Source organism: Jaculus jaculus, chromosome 3 (assembly GCF_020740685.1).
Source record: "Jaculus jaculus isolate mJacJac1 chromosome 3, mJacJac1.mat.Y.cur, whole genome shotgun sequence".
NCBI lineage: Eukaryota > Metazoa > Chordata > Mammalia > Rodentia > Dipodidae > Jaculus > Jaculus jaculus.
Genome location: NC_059104.1, coordinates 148,868,344 through 148,885,249, shown reverse-complemented (window position 1 = coordinate 148,885,249; position 16,906 = coordinate 148,868,344). Strand labels below are relative to the sequence as shown.

The 16,906-nt window shown below is 47.7% G+C and overlaps 1 protein-coding gene across 2 annotated transcripts; it reads left to right on the top strand.

The window, feature by feature from the left end:
- The first annotated feature begins 3,665 nt into the window (after positions 1-3,665).
- On the top strand, positions 3,666-15,445 carry Arpin (actin related protein 2/3 complex inhibitor). 2 transcript variants are annotated; one of them, XM_045145513.1, is made up of 6 exons: positions 3,666-3,825; positions 7,177-7,252; positions 8,164-8,296; positions 12,663-12,869; positions 13,465-13,628; positions 15,269-15,445. In XM_045145513.1, the coding sequence occupies exons 1-6, from the start codon at positions 3,734-3,736 to the stop codon at positions 15,275-15,277; spliced, it is 681 nt and encodes a 226-aa protein (XP_045001448.1). In that variant the 5' UTR covers positions 3,666-3,733; the 3' UTR covers positions 15,278-15,445. The 2 variants fall into 2 exon arrangements, with proteins under 2 accessions (XP_045001448.1, XP_045001449.1); XM_045145514.1 differs by lacking the exon at positions 3,666-3,825 and adding an exon at positions 4,174-4,436.
- Positions 15,446-16,906: the final 1,461 nt, after the last annotated feature.

The following is a 16,906-nucleotide window of genomic DNA, read 5'->3' as shown; positions in this document are numbered from 1 at the left end:
CCGTCTCCGTCCTTTGGCTCTTACATTATTTCCATTACCTCTTTCACTGTGTTCCCTGAACCTTGGAGGGTGTCATAGAGATGTCTCATTTAGTGCTGAACACTCAACCATCACTTCTTACACTCTGATGAGTTTTAAGCCTTCCCATTGGTCACTACATCTGAAAAAGAGAAGCTTCTCTAAACAAAAGTGAGAGCAGCATTACTATATGGGCATAGACATAAATATTTAGAGAGCAATTTGGTGGGCATAGTATAGCTATTTAGTCAAACAGCAGTGGTAGCTTCCCCCACTAGGGCTTATGACCGTCCAAACTACAGGCTTTGGGCTGGGTTTTCAGTATCACCGCTTGGGGACTTTTGAGGAGAGAAGACCAAAGGTCAGTTCTGTCCAAAGTCTTTATCTTTCCTTCTGGACCATACAGAACAGTCTGGTAGGTTAGACATAGGGTGGTGCTGACTAATCTTACGCACAATGCCTACAGTCCACCATACTTTTAGAGGCTCACAAAAATATTTCAGGTTCTTTCAAAAATAGGAAAAAGCGCAAGCATCATAGAGATATCTTAGCAGTTTAAGGTGCTTGCCTGGAAGTCTGGGTTTGATGCCCCAGTATCTACATAAAGCCAGATATATAGAGTGGCACACGCATCTGGAGTTTGTTTGCAGTGGCAGGAGGCCCTGGCGTGCCCCTTCCCTCTCTCTTTATGTCTCTCTCTCTCTCTCTTCTTGCAAACAAATAAATATATTGGGTCTGATGGTACATACTTATAATCCCAGTAACTCAGGAGGTGGAAGCCAGAGGATCACATTTAAGGCCTGCCTGGGTTATACAGTGAGGACCTATTTCAAAACAAAACAAAACAAAAATAGGAAAAGGGTAAGAAATATCTCTAGAGACCAGGAATAGAAGACTTGCCTATCATGTGAGAGATCCTATGTTCAATTCCCAGTATAAGAGAAAAGAATTTAAAATTTTGTTTTTTAAATATATTTTTTTTAATTTTATTTATTTATTTATTTGAGAGCAACAGACAGAGAGAGAAAGAGGGAGAGAGAGAAAGAGAGAGAATGGGCACGCCAGGGCTTCCAGCCACTGCAAACGAACTCCAGACGCGTGCGGCCCCCTTGTGCACCTGGCTAACGTGGGTCCTGGGGAATCGAGCCTCGAACCGAGGTCCTTAAGCTTCACAGGCAAGCGCTTAACTGCTAAGCCATCTCTCCAGCCCTAAAATTCTGATTTCAATTCCCCAGTGCCCACATGAAGCCAGATGCATGGGGTGGCACATGAATCTGGAGTTTGTTTGCAGGGGATAGAAGCCCTGTTGTGCCCATTCTGTCTGTCTTTCTTCTATCTCTCTGCTTGTGAATAAACAAATGAAAACTTTAAAAATATTTTATTTTTATTTATTATGTGAGAGAGAGGCGGGGGTGGGGGGGACAGAGACAGAGAGAGAGAGAAAGAAAGAAAGAAAGAAAGAAAGAAAGAAAGAAAGAAAGAAAGAAAGGGTGCTCCAGGCCCACCGGCCATTGCAAACAAACTCCAGACACATGTGCCATCTTGTGCATCTGGCTTATGTGGGTCCTGGGGAATCAAACTTGGATCCTTTGGCTTCGCAGGAAATGCCTTAACCGCTAAGCCATCTCTCCAGCCCATAAATACTTAAAGGAGAGAGGGAGCAAGCAAGCCGGGCGTGGTGGCACATGCCTTTAATCCCAGCATTCGGGAGGCACAGGTATGAGGATCACTGTGAGTTCGAGGCCACCCTGAGACTACATGGTGAATTCCAGGTCAGCCTGAACTAGAGTAAAACCCTACCTCAAAAAACAAACAAAAAGAGGGGGGCGGGGCTTAAAGCAGAAATGGGGCTGGAGAGATGGCTTAGTGGTTAAAGCATTTGCCTGAAAGCCAAAGGATCTTGGTTCAATTTCTCAGGACCTATGTAAGCAAGATGCACAAAGTGGTGCATGCACCTGGTGTTTGTTTGCAGTGGCTGGAGACCCTGGTGGGCCCACACTCTCCCTATCTCTCAAATAAATAAATGAATGATAAATAAAATGTATATATATATATATATTTAAAAAGCAGAAGTGTCTAGGACCCACACAAGTCATAAGGTGTGGGAAAAGGCTCTTCTTCCAACACTGACAGCTCATCTTGGACGCCTAGGAGTCTGCTTGGTCCCTCAGGAGTCATACCTGTTGTCCCTGAATGCTACCACCTGCTCCAGGACCTGGCATAAAGGAGCTGATAAAAGGAGCCAAAACTTCCCAAAAATGCATGGGTCAGAGGAGATCCCTGGCTCAGGCTTAGAAAATAAGCTCGTATGGGTTGGGAAGATGGTTTTGTCATTAAGGCGCTTGCTTGCAAAGCCTGATGGTTTGGGTTTGATTCCCCAGTACCGCATAAAGCCAGGTGCACAAAATGGCACAGGTATCTGGGGTTTGTTTCCAGGAGCTGGAGGCCCTGGTGCGCTCTCTTTCTCCTTGCAAAAAAATAAATAGAACAGGTTTGTTTACACACACTTGAGCAAAAAGGCATGGGGGTTGTTGAGGCAGTTAGGAAGGCAATGCTCTGCCCTGGAGATGGGAAGAAGGTGGCCTCTTTCATATTTACACCTAATACTATAATACTAATAACTAATGCTGACAATTTGGAGGAGGAAGAAAGAAACAGGCTCGGAAAGGTTGAGAAACTTGCCCAAGCTCCCACTGCAGGTTTAGGTTTCCTTTGCTGATGATCTGACAGTCCAGCCCTGGGTCTCTTCACATGTTCCTGAGTGTGGTGGCTCAAGCCTTTAATCCCAGCACAGGTAGGAGGATGGCTCTGAGTTCTAGGTCTGGGCTAGAGTGAGACCCTATCTTGAAAGAAAACAACAAAAAGACAATAGCAGAAAACCCTATACCCCTGGGACTCCTCCCCACATGCCGGTTCAGGCCTACAAGGCAGTTTCTCGAGGACACGCATCCAGTCATCCCTAAGGACTGTCCCCTCTTCATTCCTGCTACTTGGAACAATATTTTTCCAGACCTGACCCTAAGAAAGATTCTCTTCGTAGTGCTCAGCACTGAAATATCTCAATCACATCTTCCATGGCTCAGGGTCCACTGCGGAAGAGGTGGCGGAAAGAATGTAAGAGCCAAAGGAAGGGTAGGACTCCTTACAACGTGCTCCTCCAGACACAAAATGGCCTGGATATCCATGACCTCACCGTGTCTGACACTACCTACACAAGACCATCATAAGAGGAGGTAAAAGATCATGACATCAAAATAAAAGAGAGACTGAGAGGGGGAAGGGGATATGATGGAGAGTGGAGTTTCAAAGGGGAAATGGGGGAGAGGGAGGAAATTAACACGGGATATCGTTTACAATTATGGAAATTGTCAATTAAAAAAAAAAAAGATCCTTTTCAATCCCGGTGCCTCACTCAACTTCCCTTTGTAGGTTGGTGCAGGCTCGGGAACCCTTCTCTCTCTCTGTAGTCAGGGTCTCTCCGTAGTCCCAAGGACAGCGGTCCTCTGGAAGCCCGCGTCACTCCCCGCACGCCCGCTCCGGCGGACAGGAATGCGCCTCGGCCCCTTTAAGTCCTGCCCGGGAACGCCCGGAACAGGCCGCGCCGTTCCGGGATCTGCCCGGGAGGAGGATCGGTTCCGGCTCGGCCTCCGGGATCTCGCGCCCTGGAGGAGGTGCCCTGCCCGGCCTCCCGGCGCGGGGCCGTGGCGAGGGGACCATGAGCCGCATCTACCACGACGGCGCCCTCCGGAGCAAGGCGGTGCAGAGCGCGCGGCTGCCCGGGGCCTGGGACCCCGCGGCGCACCAGCGGTAGGCGGCTCGCGTGCCCCGGACCCGCCCCGAGCCTTGGATCTGAACCCTGCTCGGAGACTGGGGGGAGCCGGGCGGTGGCCGATACAGCTGGGGTTGCAGAGGCCACCCCCTCGGCCTCCAGACCTCCCGTTTGAAATTCCCGCCTGCATGCGTACCCAAAAGAGACTCCAGAGACGCTGCTTCAGTGTCCACCCCCACCCCCCGCCCCACTTCGGTCCTTATTTCACCCGCATGACCCTAAAACTCTAGCCACTTGTCTGTCTCTCTGCTGTGCCTCTGAGCTTGGGCCCTGCCCCAGAAGTGACCAGTGGGTACTATGGCAAGGTCTGTGGAGTTGCTGGCTTGGTGGGGTTGGAGCATCCAGGGGTACACGGTAATAAGTAGGATGGAAGGATCCGTTTGTAATCAGAAACACTAAGGCTCAGAAAGACAAATATTGCGAGATCTCAAATGTGGAATCTAAGGGAGTCCAACTCCTAGCCGTGTTCAAGGGGAGGTGATCAAGGAGTACGCTATTCAGTTACAAGAGAAACAGGCTCTGTGGATCCAACTGTAGCATAGATGGTGATGGTGTGCACACACATTAATTGGATTGTGGGAATCACAAGGTATGTATTAACATGTATTAATACATGTATTAAGTTACCATGTTATAAACTTTGAATATAATGCCATCTTTATCAGTAACATTTAAACACACACATATGTGTGTGTATGTGTATTTGTTTGTTTTGTTTTTTCAAGGTAGGCTGTCCCTCTATCTCCCTCTAGCCCAGGCTGACCTGGAATTCACTATATAGTCTCAGGGTAGCCTCAAACTCACAGCAATCCTCCTACCTCAGCCTCCCAAGTGCTGGGATTAAAGGCGTGTGTCACCACACCCAGCTTTAATATTTAAATATTTTATTTATTTGTTTCAGAGAGAGAGTGGATATAGGCATGCCAGGGCTTCTCATCTCTGGTAATGAACTCTACGTAAATGTGCCATATTCTGCATTTGGCTTTCTGGGGAATTGAACCTGGGCCAGCAGGCTTTGTAATCAAGCACCTTTAACTGCTGAGCCATCTCCCCAGTTACATATTTAATTTAATTTAATTTTTTTTGTTTGTTTTTTGAGGTAGGGGTCTCACTCTAGCGCAGGCTGACCTGCAATTCACTATGTAGTCTCAGGGTGGCCTTGAACTCACAGCCATCCTCTTACCTCTGCTTCCCAAGTGCTGGGATTAAAGGTGCATGCCACCATGCCAGGCCTCCAGTTACATATCTGGGAAAAGAATTTTCTGGGAGTAAATGGCTAGAGGTAAGCTGCGCTTGCCCTGCCCTTTGCTGCTGCCATTTTGGATCCGCCTCTTTCCCACGTCTGTGGTTCCTGTTAGGTCAGGACAAGATGGAGTCACCTAGGACAGCAGGAGGACAACAGAGACACAAGGAAGTGGGTCATCCACACTCCTCAGGGAACCACCCAGCCATCATCCCTTCCTTGCCTAACAATGCCAGGTCTAGGTGTCCTGCCCCTTATTGCTCAGGACACCAGGTTACTGTTCTGGTGTCACACCCTGGCTATCTTAGATCTCCCCTAAAGAAACCTTTTTTTTGAGGTAGGGTCTTGCTCTAGCCCAGGCTGACCTGGAATTCACTACGAAGTCTCAGGATGGCCTCAAACTCATGGCCATCCTCCTACCTCTGCCTCCTGAGTGCTGGGATTAAAGACGTGCGCCACCACGCCTGGCAAGAAACCATTTTTTTTTAATTTTTAAAAAATTTTTTATTTATTGATTTGAGAGCGACAGACACAGAGAGAAAGACAGATAGAGGGAGAGAGAGAGAATGGGTGCGCCAGGGCTTCCAGCCACTGCAAAGGAACTCCAGACGTGTGCGCCCCCTTGTGCATCTGGCTAACGTGGGACCTGGGGAACCGAGCCTTGAACCGGGGTCCTTAGGCTTCACAGGCAAGCGCTTAACCGCTAAGCCATCTCTCCAGCCCCAGAAACCTTTTTTTTACTTTCTCCCTCCTCACCTTCCCCCATCTGAAGAGCTCTATATAGTCCACTGTCTGTAATCCCAAGTCGACTGCTGACTGCTCCGCTCTTGAGAGTCCTAGCAGCTCGTGTCCCTGCCCCTGAATAAAAGCTTCTGTTTTTGCCTCAGAGTGGTCTCCGTGGTCTTGGTCACTCCTGAACCTTACAGTTTCAAAAGGAGACATACTCAGGTTCTGCTTTTATGGAAACTAGAAGTGGGAAGTGTGTGGGGGGGATTGGGGTGGGGAGTGTGCCATTTCCACTTAATGTGGGACTCTGGTCTTGGGCTGAGTCTCCAATTCTCCATCTGTAAGGTGACAATAACCATTTCCACAGGTTGGTGACCTATGGATACAAATGAGAGCAGGAATATGAAAGTGTTTTAACATGATGGGAGGGAATTTATAGTAGCTTAAACACCTGCTTCCAAATTTGCTTTAAAAGAATCATTCTTCTTTCTTTCCCTCCTTCCCTCCCTCCCTCCCTCTTTTCCTTCTTTCCTTTTTCTTTCTTTTTTTCCTTTCTTTCTCCCTCTTTCTTTTTCTTTCTAGCAGGGTCTCACCTGAAACTCACTCTGTAGCCCAGGCTGGCCTTGAACTCACAGAGATCTTCCTACCTCAGTTTCCCCAGTGATAGGATTAAAGGCAGAGAGCTACCATGGCTGGCCCTTCCCTCCTTTCCTTCCTTCCTTCCTCCTTTCCATCCTCTCTCTGTCTCCTTCCTTCTCTCATGTACTCCCTTTCTCCCTCCCTTTCTCCCTCCCTTCATCTCTCCCTTTCTTCCTTCTGGCTCTATTCTTAGGTGGATTTATACTCACTATGTAGCCCAGTCTGGCTTCAAGCTCACCATAATTTTGCTGCTTCCCAAGTTCTGGATTTCAGATATGCACCACCATGCCCAGCTATAGGAAAAAAAAAAAAAAAAGGTTTATATTTAATAAGTACTTAATAGTGTGTCCATACCACATTTATGATCTTGGGCCATTATCAGAGGATCAGAGCAAGTAGGCTGTTTTTCTCCTCCTTTGTAGATAAAAAGCCTCAGGGTCTTGTTACAGTAACTCCGGTGGCCCTAATAGAGAAGGCTAGAGCTTGGCCTCAGTGCAGCTGGAAGGTTCCTCTTGTCCTTTACCCAGTACCCCAGCCTTTGGAAAGGTGGTTCTGATGTGGGACACAGAGAGAGTTTGCTCTGTATGAAGCCTGCTCAGGGCCAGGTAAATAAGATACTCAGGTGAGATTTGCTTCCATCTCAGAGAAGATTCTGCACTGGGCCATGAAACTGAGGTTGAGGACTGATGGTCCCAATGTCCCTTGTTTTCCTCTTGTCCAGGGGAAATGGCGTCCTGCTTGAGGGAGAGCTGGTGGATGTATCTCGGCACAGCATTTTGGATACCCATGGCAGGAAGGTGAGGCTGTGTCCCGGGCAGCGACACAGGGCCAACCGCATCCATGAAGCATTTCTTTGTGCTGGGTTCTACCATTGCCAAGACCTGGCGAGACTAGCTCCTTCCCTAAGGGCCCACAGGACCAGCAAGAGGAAAGGGGATGATTAGGGCTATGTTGGACAGTGGAACCTTTGATGAGAACAGCCCGCCAACAGTTTTAAAAGCACGTCTTGTGCTTTGCAAGGCGCTGGCTCCTCCATCATTTCACCAGCCCCTCACAGCATCACTGAAAGGAGGCATCGCACTGTTCCCATGTGATAGAAGAAACGGAGGCACAGGAGGCTGGGTGTGTTTTGCTTCAGCGCTGCATCTATTGGAGTGGCTGCCTTCCCTTAGGGTCTTTCTGTGTCCTTCCTTCTGCGCTTTGGTAACAGCCACTCCTGCCTCATGGCATTTGGGATCCCTGGTGCTCAAGTTATGGTTTCTGGTCTCTAGCTGTGCACAAGCCTTGGAGTCAGGCTCTGTGTCACTCTGCAACACAAATGAATGGTTTTTTGTTGTTGTTTTCGAGGTAGGGTCTCACTCCAGCCCAGACTGACTGGAATTCACTACGTAATCTCAGGGTGGCCTTGAGCTCATGGCGATCCACCTACCTCTGTCTCCCAAGTGCTGGGATTAAAGGCGTGCACCACCATGCCCGGCAAATGTTTTATAAACATTTTATTTATTGACATTTTTATACATGTGCAAATGAATGAATACTTGAGTGGGGCATCAACCCAGCATGGACATCTATGAAGGATCTCAGGATAGGGTTCCAAGGCAGAGGGTGAGGTGGGCAAGAGCTGAGCTGGAGCCTGGAGTGTTATGTGCTAGGGCTGGGGTGGAAAGTGAATGAACAGCCCCTTCATCTCCTCTTTCCCTCCACCCAGGAGCGCTACTATGTGCTGTATATCCGGCCCAGTCGCATCCACCGCCGTAAGTTCAACCCCAATGGAAATGAAATTGAGCCCAACTTCAGTGCCACCAGGAAGGTGAACACAGGCTTCCTCATGTCCTCTTACAGTAGGTATCCTCAGCTCTTCCTCTCTAAGAGCCTGCCAATACTGTGTCCTGTGTCCCCAGAAATTCTTGACCTGTAGAATGTGGCTTCTCAGCACATTTGACCTTGATTCTGGCCTGAGGATCTTCCCACTCCTTTCTGCCCCCAACTTGCTCAGAAGACCCCCATTACCCTGCCTTAGTCTCAGGAACCTAGCTGGCCTTCCAAACTCCTGCCATTTCCTATAGTCTTGCAGAATTGTCCAGAATTTGGGTTCTAACTGCCTTTGTGAAGAGGCTGAACCAGGGCCCAGGAGCCTTTGATCTACCACCGAATCCTCACTTGCTTCTTGTGACCTGTCTCAGTCTATTTGTTCTGTATACTGGTTACTTTCCTTGTTGCTATGACCTGACAAAAACAACTTAAGGGAGGAAGGCTTTTTAAATTTTTTTTTTAAATTTATTTATTTGAGAGACAGAGGGAGAGAGAGAAAGAAAGGAAGGAAAGAAGAAGCAGATCAAGAGATAGAAAGAAATGCCAGGGCCTTCAGCCAATGCAAACAAACCCTAGATGCATGTGCCACCTCAACAAAGAAATATGAATGCTGGTGTTCAGCTTGCTTTCTCTTATTTTATTTTATTTTCATGAGAGAGAGAGAGAAAGAGAGAGGGAGGGAGAAAGAATTGGCATACCGGGGCCTTTAGCCACTGCAATCAAACTCCAGACACATGTTCCACCTTGTGCACATGTGTGACCTTGTGTGCCTGACTTATGTGGGTTCTGGGGAGGTAAACTTGGGGCCTTAGACTTCACAGGTGCCTAAACTGCTAAGCCATCTCTTCAGCCCCCTCCTTTTTATTTTTATTTTTTCCAGAGTAGAGTCGCATTCTAGCCCAGGCTGATCTGGAATTCCCTATGTGATCTCAGAATGACCTCAAACTCATGATGATCTTCTTACCTCTGCCTCCCGAGTGCTGGGAATTAAAAGTGTACCCCACCACACCTGGCTTCCAATGCTCCCCTTTTTTGTTTGTTTGTTTATTTATTTTGATTTTTTGAGATAGGGCCTTGCTCTAGCCCAGGCTGACCTGGAATTCACTATGTAGTCTCAGGATGGCCTTGAACTCTTGGTAATCCTCCTATCTCTACCTCCCAAGTGCTGGGATTAAAGGTTTGCACCACCACACCTGGCAAAAATTTCTATTTTATTTTTATTTATTTGAGAGAGAGCATGCATGAGAGAGACAGGGAGAGAGTGGTGGGGAGAGGGAAAGAATGGGTATGCTGGGGCCTCCAGCTACTGCAAATGAATTCCAGACACATGTGCTACCTTGGGCATCTGACATACATAGGACCTGGGGAATCAAACCTGAGTCCTTTGGCTTTGAAAGCAAGTGCCTTAACCACTAAGCAATATCTCCAGTCCCCCCCCCCTTTTTTTTTTTTTGCTTTTTGAGGTACTATCTTGCTCTAGTCCAAGCTGACTCATAGCAATTTGCCTCAGCCTCCCAAGTGCTGGGATTAAAGGTGTGTGCCACCATACCTGGCTTCTAGCCCCTTTATTAAATTTTTTTCTTTATTTATTTGAGAGAGAGAGAGAAAGAAACAGTCAGAGAGAATGAATATGGGCATGCCAGGACCTCTTGCCAGTGCAAATGAACTCCAAACACATACACCACACCACTTTGTACATCTGGCTTTATGTAGGTATTGGGGAGTTGAACCCAGGCCATCAGGATTTGCAAGTGTCTTTAACCGCTGAGCCATCTTTCCAGCTCTCTTTCACCTTTTTTACAAGGGCACTGGTACTATTCATGAGGGCTCCATCATTATCACCTCTGAGATTTTATTTATCACTATTTTTTATTATTTGTGTGTATGTGCACATTCATGCATGATTGTGTGTATGTGTGTGGACATACACATGCATGCATGTACTAGGCACGTGCCATGGAGCATGTGTAGAGGTCAGAGGATAACTCTGGGGCCAGTCCTCACCTGGTTACCTCATATGAGGCATAGTTTCTCACTGGAATTTTGCTCTACTGTTTTTCTGGGCTTGCCATCAGCCTCTGGGGTGCTCTCTTGTCTCCATCTCCAACCTTATTATGTCTGTTGCATTCAGGTTTGCATTGCTGGCAGAAATCACCCGACCAAGAGCAGCTTGTGGGGGGAAAAAAGTTTATTTTGGCTTATAGACTCGAAGTGAAGCTCATGATGGCAGGAAAAAGGATGGCATAAGAAGAGGGTGGACATCACCTCCTGGCCAACATCAGGTGGACAATAGCAACAAGAGAGTATGCCAAACACTGGCAAGGAAACTGGCTATAATACCCATAAGCCCACCCCCAATAATACACTGCCTCCAGGAGGTATTAATTCCTAAATCTCTACCAGCTGGGAACCTAGCATTCAGAACACCTAAGTTTATGGGGAACACCTGAATCAAACCACCACTTTCTGCCCTTGGCCCCCATAAACTGAAAACTATCCATGATGTAAAATGCAATGCATTCATTCCAACTTTAAAAGCCCCCATAGTTTTTATCAATCCTAATGATGTTCAAACATCCCCATAATCCAAGGTCTGTTTTAAAATTTTTAAAAATTTATTTGTATTTGAGTGACAGACATAGAAAGAGGCAGGGGGGGGGGGGGGAATGAGAATGGCGCACCAGGGCCTTCAGCCACTGCAAACCAACTCCAGATGTGTATGCCCCCTTGTGCATCTGGCTAACGTGGGACCTGGGGAATCGAGCCACGAACCAAGGTCCTTAGGCTTCACAGGCAAGCACTTAGCCACTAAGCCATCTCTCTAGCCCATCCAAGGTCTTTTAACTGAGCCATAATACTAAAAAATACCCCCCCCCAACAAGACCCATAATGGCAAGAATAAACACACTGCAAAAGCTGGCATTGGGCATAGCAAAGAAATATTCAACCAACACAAGATTTAAACAGAGCAAACATAAAACTCTAGTTCCAAGTCCAACAACTCTAGCCAGTGACAAGTCTCCAACTCCAATAATTCTAACCAGCAACAAGTCTCTGGAGTTCCAATTCCGCCCCTCCAACTAGGCTACTCACAGTCCTGGAAAACTTTTTTCTGGTGCCTACAGCTCTCCTTAGCAGCAGTTTTGTGGTCCTGGCCGCTCCACTTGGTCTCCACTGCAACCCACAGTTCATCCTCACAGCTCTGTCAGGTGTCCATGCAGGCAATCATGCTTTACACTGCCAATGGCCATTTCCAAAACCCAAGACCATGTTGCAAATTCAATGACACTCTCTTTCCTGCATTTCTTATACTCCATAATACCAGGTAGGGTGCCAATTTGTTACTCCAGGTGGGAATAAAGCAGACTTTGAAGAATAGGACACTCCTTGAGCATGTTGTTCCAGTACAGGTCAGCTGGCCCAATCTCAAAGATTGCAATCTCCCATACAATTGCAGCTGAAGGGGCAGAAGCTTGGGCCCAAAGATTTCATATTTTTTTCTGTGCCATATCCCTCTGCTCACACCAGTCCATTTCTATGCAGTGCAACTCTGCACAGATTCTCAGACCATGGGCGTAACAGCAAGCCTCTCACACAAACTGCTTCAAGCCCAGTCTAGGCAAAGTTCTTTCTCACCCTCATAATGTGGCCCAGTGTTCTGTTGGGCTGAGTGGTGAACAGGTCTGACCTTGTGGGGTTTGGAGTGGAGAAGGCAGCCTACTGGAAAGTTCAGCCTCATTGTGCAGTGGGGGATGCACTACTGCCTGAGGTCCCTTGGGCCTGATAAGTCTCCCCTGCCTGTTAAGCCAGCACCCCCTCCCACCCTGACTCCTGCAGATTGGGACTTGGGATTCCTCTCTGAACTGATGTGCCCTGCTAGGGCCAACATTAGTAGGCAAGCGGAGGATCTGGGGACCACAAGTTTGCTCCTGGTTTTAGCAGACCCCCCCCACCCAGTTAATGAGAGCCTGAGGGAACCCTGTTTGATCACGGAGTCTCAACCAGAAGACAATTTCAGGCTGAGTGTTGGGAGTCCTTCCTCCATAATTGCTACGTGGCCTTGAGCTAATGATGGAGCCTTCCCGAGCCTTGGTTTCCTCATCTGTAAGATAGACATAAAGAAAACACATGCCAAGCACTGTGCTCAATGCTTTCCCTGCCTTAATCCCTTTGCAGCACATGTTATTGCTATCAGGTCACTTGCCCAGGTCAGTAGAGCTCAGGCTTCAGGGGCAGCCGGGCTTCCCAGCTAGCTCCTTTGCTGTGGAGTTCTCTATGAATTATCTCTGGCAAGATGGAAGCTGAGAGTCCTGCCCTCAGATAGAACCCCTGTCAGCTCCTGAAGGCCCTGGGAGAGTGATAGCAATGCTAACCCCCTGCATCATGCACCTGCAGAGGTGGAAGCCAAGGGAGACACGGACAGGCTCACGGCCGAGGCTCTGAAGGCGTTGGTGAACAAGCCCGAGCTGCTGGCGCTGACAGAAAGCCTCACCCCGGACCAGACGGTAGCATTCTGGATGCCTGAGTCAGCGATGGAAACAATGGAGCTGGAGCTGGGGACTGGAGTGCGCCTGAAAACTCGGGGTGATGGCCCCTTTGTAGGTGAGCAGTGTGCCCTCACTCTAGCCTGATGTTATATGGCCTTTAGGAGTTTCTGGCTACCCTCTGAAGCTCTCATGAGAACTTATCTCGCCCTTGGAGATTTATTCCTAAGTTCCTGGACCAGGGTTATTAGCCTAGATACGTTAGATCCCAGAGTGTCACCCACTGACCCCTGCCATCTAGTGCTGTGGAAGTCCCACCAAGGTCTTAGTGACCACACCAGAGAACAGAATTAACCCAGACCTAGAGAACCCAACTAGAATGGATGGACCCAGCTCCCACTATTCTGCCACAGGGAGAGAGGACACACAATATTTTTCTTCCTTCCTTCCTTTCTTTCTTTCTCTTTCTTTTACTTATTTTTTTGAGATCTACAGACACAGACAGAAAGTTAGATAGATAGAGAGAGAGAGAGAGAATGGGCACACAGGGCCTCTAGCCACTGCAAACGAACTCCAGACGCATGCACCCCCTTGTGCATCTGGTTAATGTGTGTCCTGGGGAATCGATCCTCAAACCGAGTCCTTAGGCTTCACAGGCAAGTGCTTAACCGCTAAGCTATCTCTCCAGCCCCACACACCATCTTTTCTTTCAGATTCGTTAGCGAAGCTGGAATCTGGGACAGTGACCAAGTGTAATTTTGCTGGTGATGAAAAGACAGGGACATCCTGGACAGACAACATCATGGCCCAAAAGTCTTCAGCGGTGGCCACAGCAGAGATCCGAGAGCAAGGAGATGGGGCCGAAGATGAGGAGTGGGTATGTTAAAAAACAGTGCACTGGGCATCGCTGTGTGTCTCTTGGCAAGAGGTTTATACATACAGGTTATGGTTGAGGTAGAACTAATAGAAGGCCAATAAGTTCTGTGGAATTCCCAGGAGTGTGTTAGCATCCGGGGAATTCATTCAAGAAACTTATCAAGGGTAACCACCTGGGACCTTTTCATGTTGGATGACACGAACTGTTCCTGTGTCCCAAGGAAGGGGAAGGAACTGGTATAGAAGGAGCCTAATGTAGCAGGATACAAAATAAATACACAATCAGTAGCCTTCATATATGCTAACAACAAACACACAGAGGATGAAATCAGAGAATCACTCCCATTCACAATTGCATCCAAAAAAATAAAGTACCTTGGAATAAACCTAACCAAGGAAGTAAAGAATCTCTACAATGAGAACTTTAAAACACTCATGTGAGAAATTGCAGAAGACACTAGAAGGAGCCAGCGACTGTCTCAGTCTCAAAACCTTTCTACTTCAAGTGACTGTGTTAGACAAGGGGAGGCTCAATGTGGCGTTGTTTTGTTATTTCTCCTTAGTCTAGACACTGTTTTTTTGTTTTTGAGGCTCTAACCCAGGTTGACCTGGAATTCACTATGTAGTCTCAGGGTGGCCTCAAAGTCATGGCAATCTTCCTACTTCTGCCTCCTGAGTGCTGGGATTAAAGGTGTGCACTACTATGCCCGTCTTAGGACACTGTTTGAAGTGGCTGTGAACTGTCAGTTACTCATGTTATGGGTCTTCTAGTGTTTGTCACGCTGAGGGACAGACAACTTTCTGATTGATCCTCAGCCTCCTCATACACATTTTCCTGCAGTGCATTTGACCTGGAGATTTGAATTTGTATCAAAACCCTCCAGATGGAACATTTTGAGAAAAGAAATCACAGAAAAGTGGAGTTTTTACATCAGTAGTGAAGATGTCAACTTTCATCAAAGAAGGCCAGGAAGGGGACTGTGGAGAATCTAGATTTCCCTCTGTCTTTTTTTAGAATATATATTTATCCAGGCGTGGTGGTGCATGCCTTTAATCCCAGCACTTGGGAGGCAGAGGTAGGAGGATTGCCCTGAGTTTGAGGCCACCCTGAGACTACATAGCGAATTCCAGGTCAGCCTGAGCCAGAGTGAGACCCTACCTTGAAAAACCAGTATATATATATATATATATATATATATATATATATATATATATATATATATATATAATATATATATATATATATATATATATATATATATATATATATATAATATTTATAACGGGGGGAAGAGAGAGAATATGAGCACCAGGGTTTCTTGCTGCTGCAAATGAACTCCAGCACATGCACCACTTTGTGCACCTGGCTTTACATGGGTTCTGGGAATCAAACCCAGGCTGTTAGACTTTGCAAGCCAGAGCCTAAATCCCTGAGCCATCTCCCCAGCCCTCCCCTCTGTCTCAATAATGCCAGTGACAGTGGAGTTGCTGGGCTGGCTCTGGGGCCAGCTCTAATGATGTTAAGGTTAAGGCTAAGGCAGGTGGCAAGGCTCCCATGGATACCATGTGTCTGAAGACATACAGAAGACCTGTGAAATATTCTGTACTAACATCTCTACGTGGCCCCTTTGCCTTCTCCAGGATGACTGAGGGGCCTCCCATCTGCTTCTTCTACGGCACTGCTGAGAATTGCCACCTTGAAGACGACAATCCGCCGAGCTTCTCCCTCCCGACCCCGCTCTTCCTTCAGTTGTCCCTGAACACCATTCAACAAGCTCTGCTGAAATTGAATCCAAGACCAAAACATTCTCCAAGGAACCACAGGCTGTGGCTCATGTGTGTGTATGACCATCTCTTTAGATGCAAGTCTAGTCTTCCTAGACACGTTCCCAATGTCCCTCATGCTGGGTGAGTCCCCCTGGGAAGTTTGAGAACACAACTGGGGAATGTCTCTTGTCCAAATGCAGAAAGGCTCCCAGGGGAAACGAACCAGTTCCTTCCTCCGTTCTTGTTTCCTGCTCCTTCATCCCACCCCAGCCCTGTCTCCTGCTTCAAACCTCCTTGCCTGCTTTGCACTCCAACCCAATCCCACCCGAGTTCTTTATTCTTCCCCTCCCACATGCTCCCTTGGGGTTTTCTACCTTCTGATCCTCAGAGCTGCTACCCTGGTGGATGCTGTTCTCAGGAGGGCCAGCATCCTTCCCCGGTGTGTCTGGCTGGCCTGCAGGTCTTGGGCTCATTTTGCTGGGCCACATTTGTGGTTTTTGGTCTGTCGTGGTGCTAGGCTCACATCCAGGGCCTTGAGCATGACAGGCGAGTGCTCTACCACAACCTACACCCTCACCCCTTGGCTGAATTTTTGGATACCACCTTTTTTGTTGTTTCATACTTCAAACTTTTTATGATCGAATAAATCTTCAAGAAAAGAATTCTTTCACATCGACTGCCTTCTTAGGTGTTAGTGATCTTCCGGCCAAGCCACAGTCCTAGAAGGAAGCCTTCTATCATTGGTCATGAGCATTGCCGTATTGTGTAGCGTACCCATGCTCAGCTCTGTGATCCAAGTTTCATTCTACATGGCCATGGCAGGTGGATCTTGCTTGACCTCGAGAAAAGGTGACGGGGCGGGGGGCGGGGGGCGGGGAGAGGAGGGAACTAGCTATTACTGCGTTTCCTTTACGTGTCAAGCACAATGCTGCCAGCTGCTTTCTATGACCATCACAGCCACTGACAACACGGACCTCTTCCTGGTGCTAGTACTTCAAATAAGTGCTCACAGTCAGTATCTTGTCACAACAATCCCATGAAATACATGATTAGTATTCCCATTTTATTTATTTGAGAGTGAGCGAGAGAGAGAATGGACACACCAGGGTCTCCAGCCACTGCAAACGAACTCCAGATGTGTGTGCCCCTCTTGCAGATGGGTTCGCATTGCTGGGAGAAATCATCCAAGAGCAGCTTGTGGGAAAAAAGGTTTATTTTGTTGTACAGGCTCAAGGGGAAGCTCCACAATGGCAGGGAAAAACGATGGCATGAGCAGAGGGTGGACATCACCCTCTGGCTCATGTAAGGTTGTAGACAATAGGAACAGGAGGGTGTGCCAAACATTGGCATGGGAAAACTGGCTATAAAGCCCATAAGCCCGCCCCCAACAATACAATCCCTCCAGGAGGCGTTAATTCCCAAATCTCCATCAGCTGGGAACCTAGCATTCAGAACACCTAAGTTTATGGGGGACACCTGAATCGAACCACCACAGCCCCCTTGTGCAGCTGG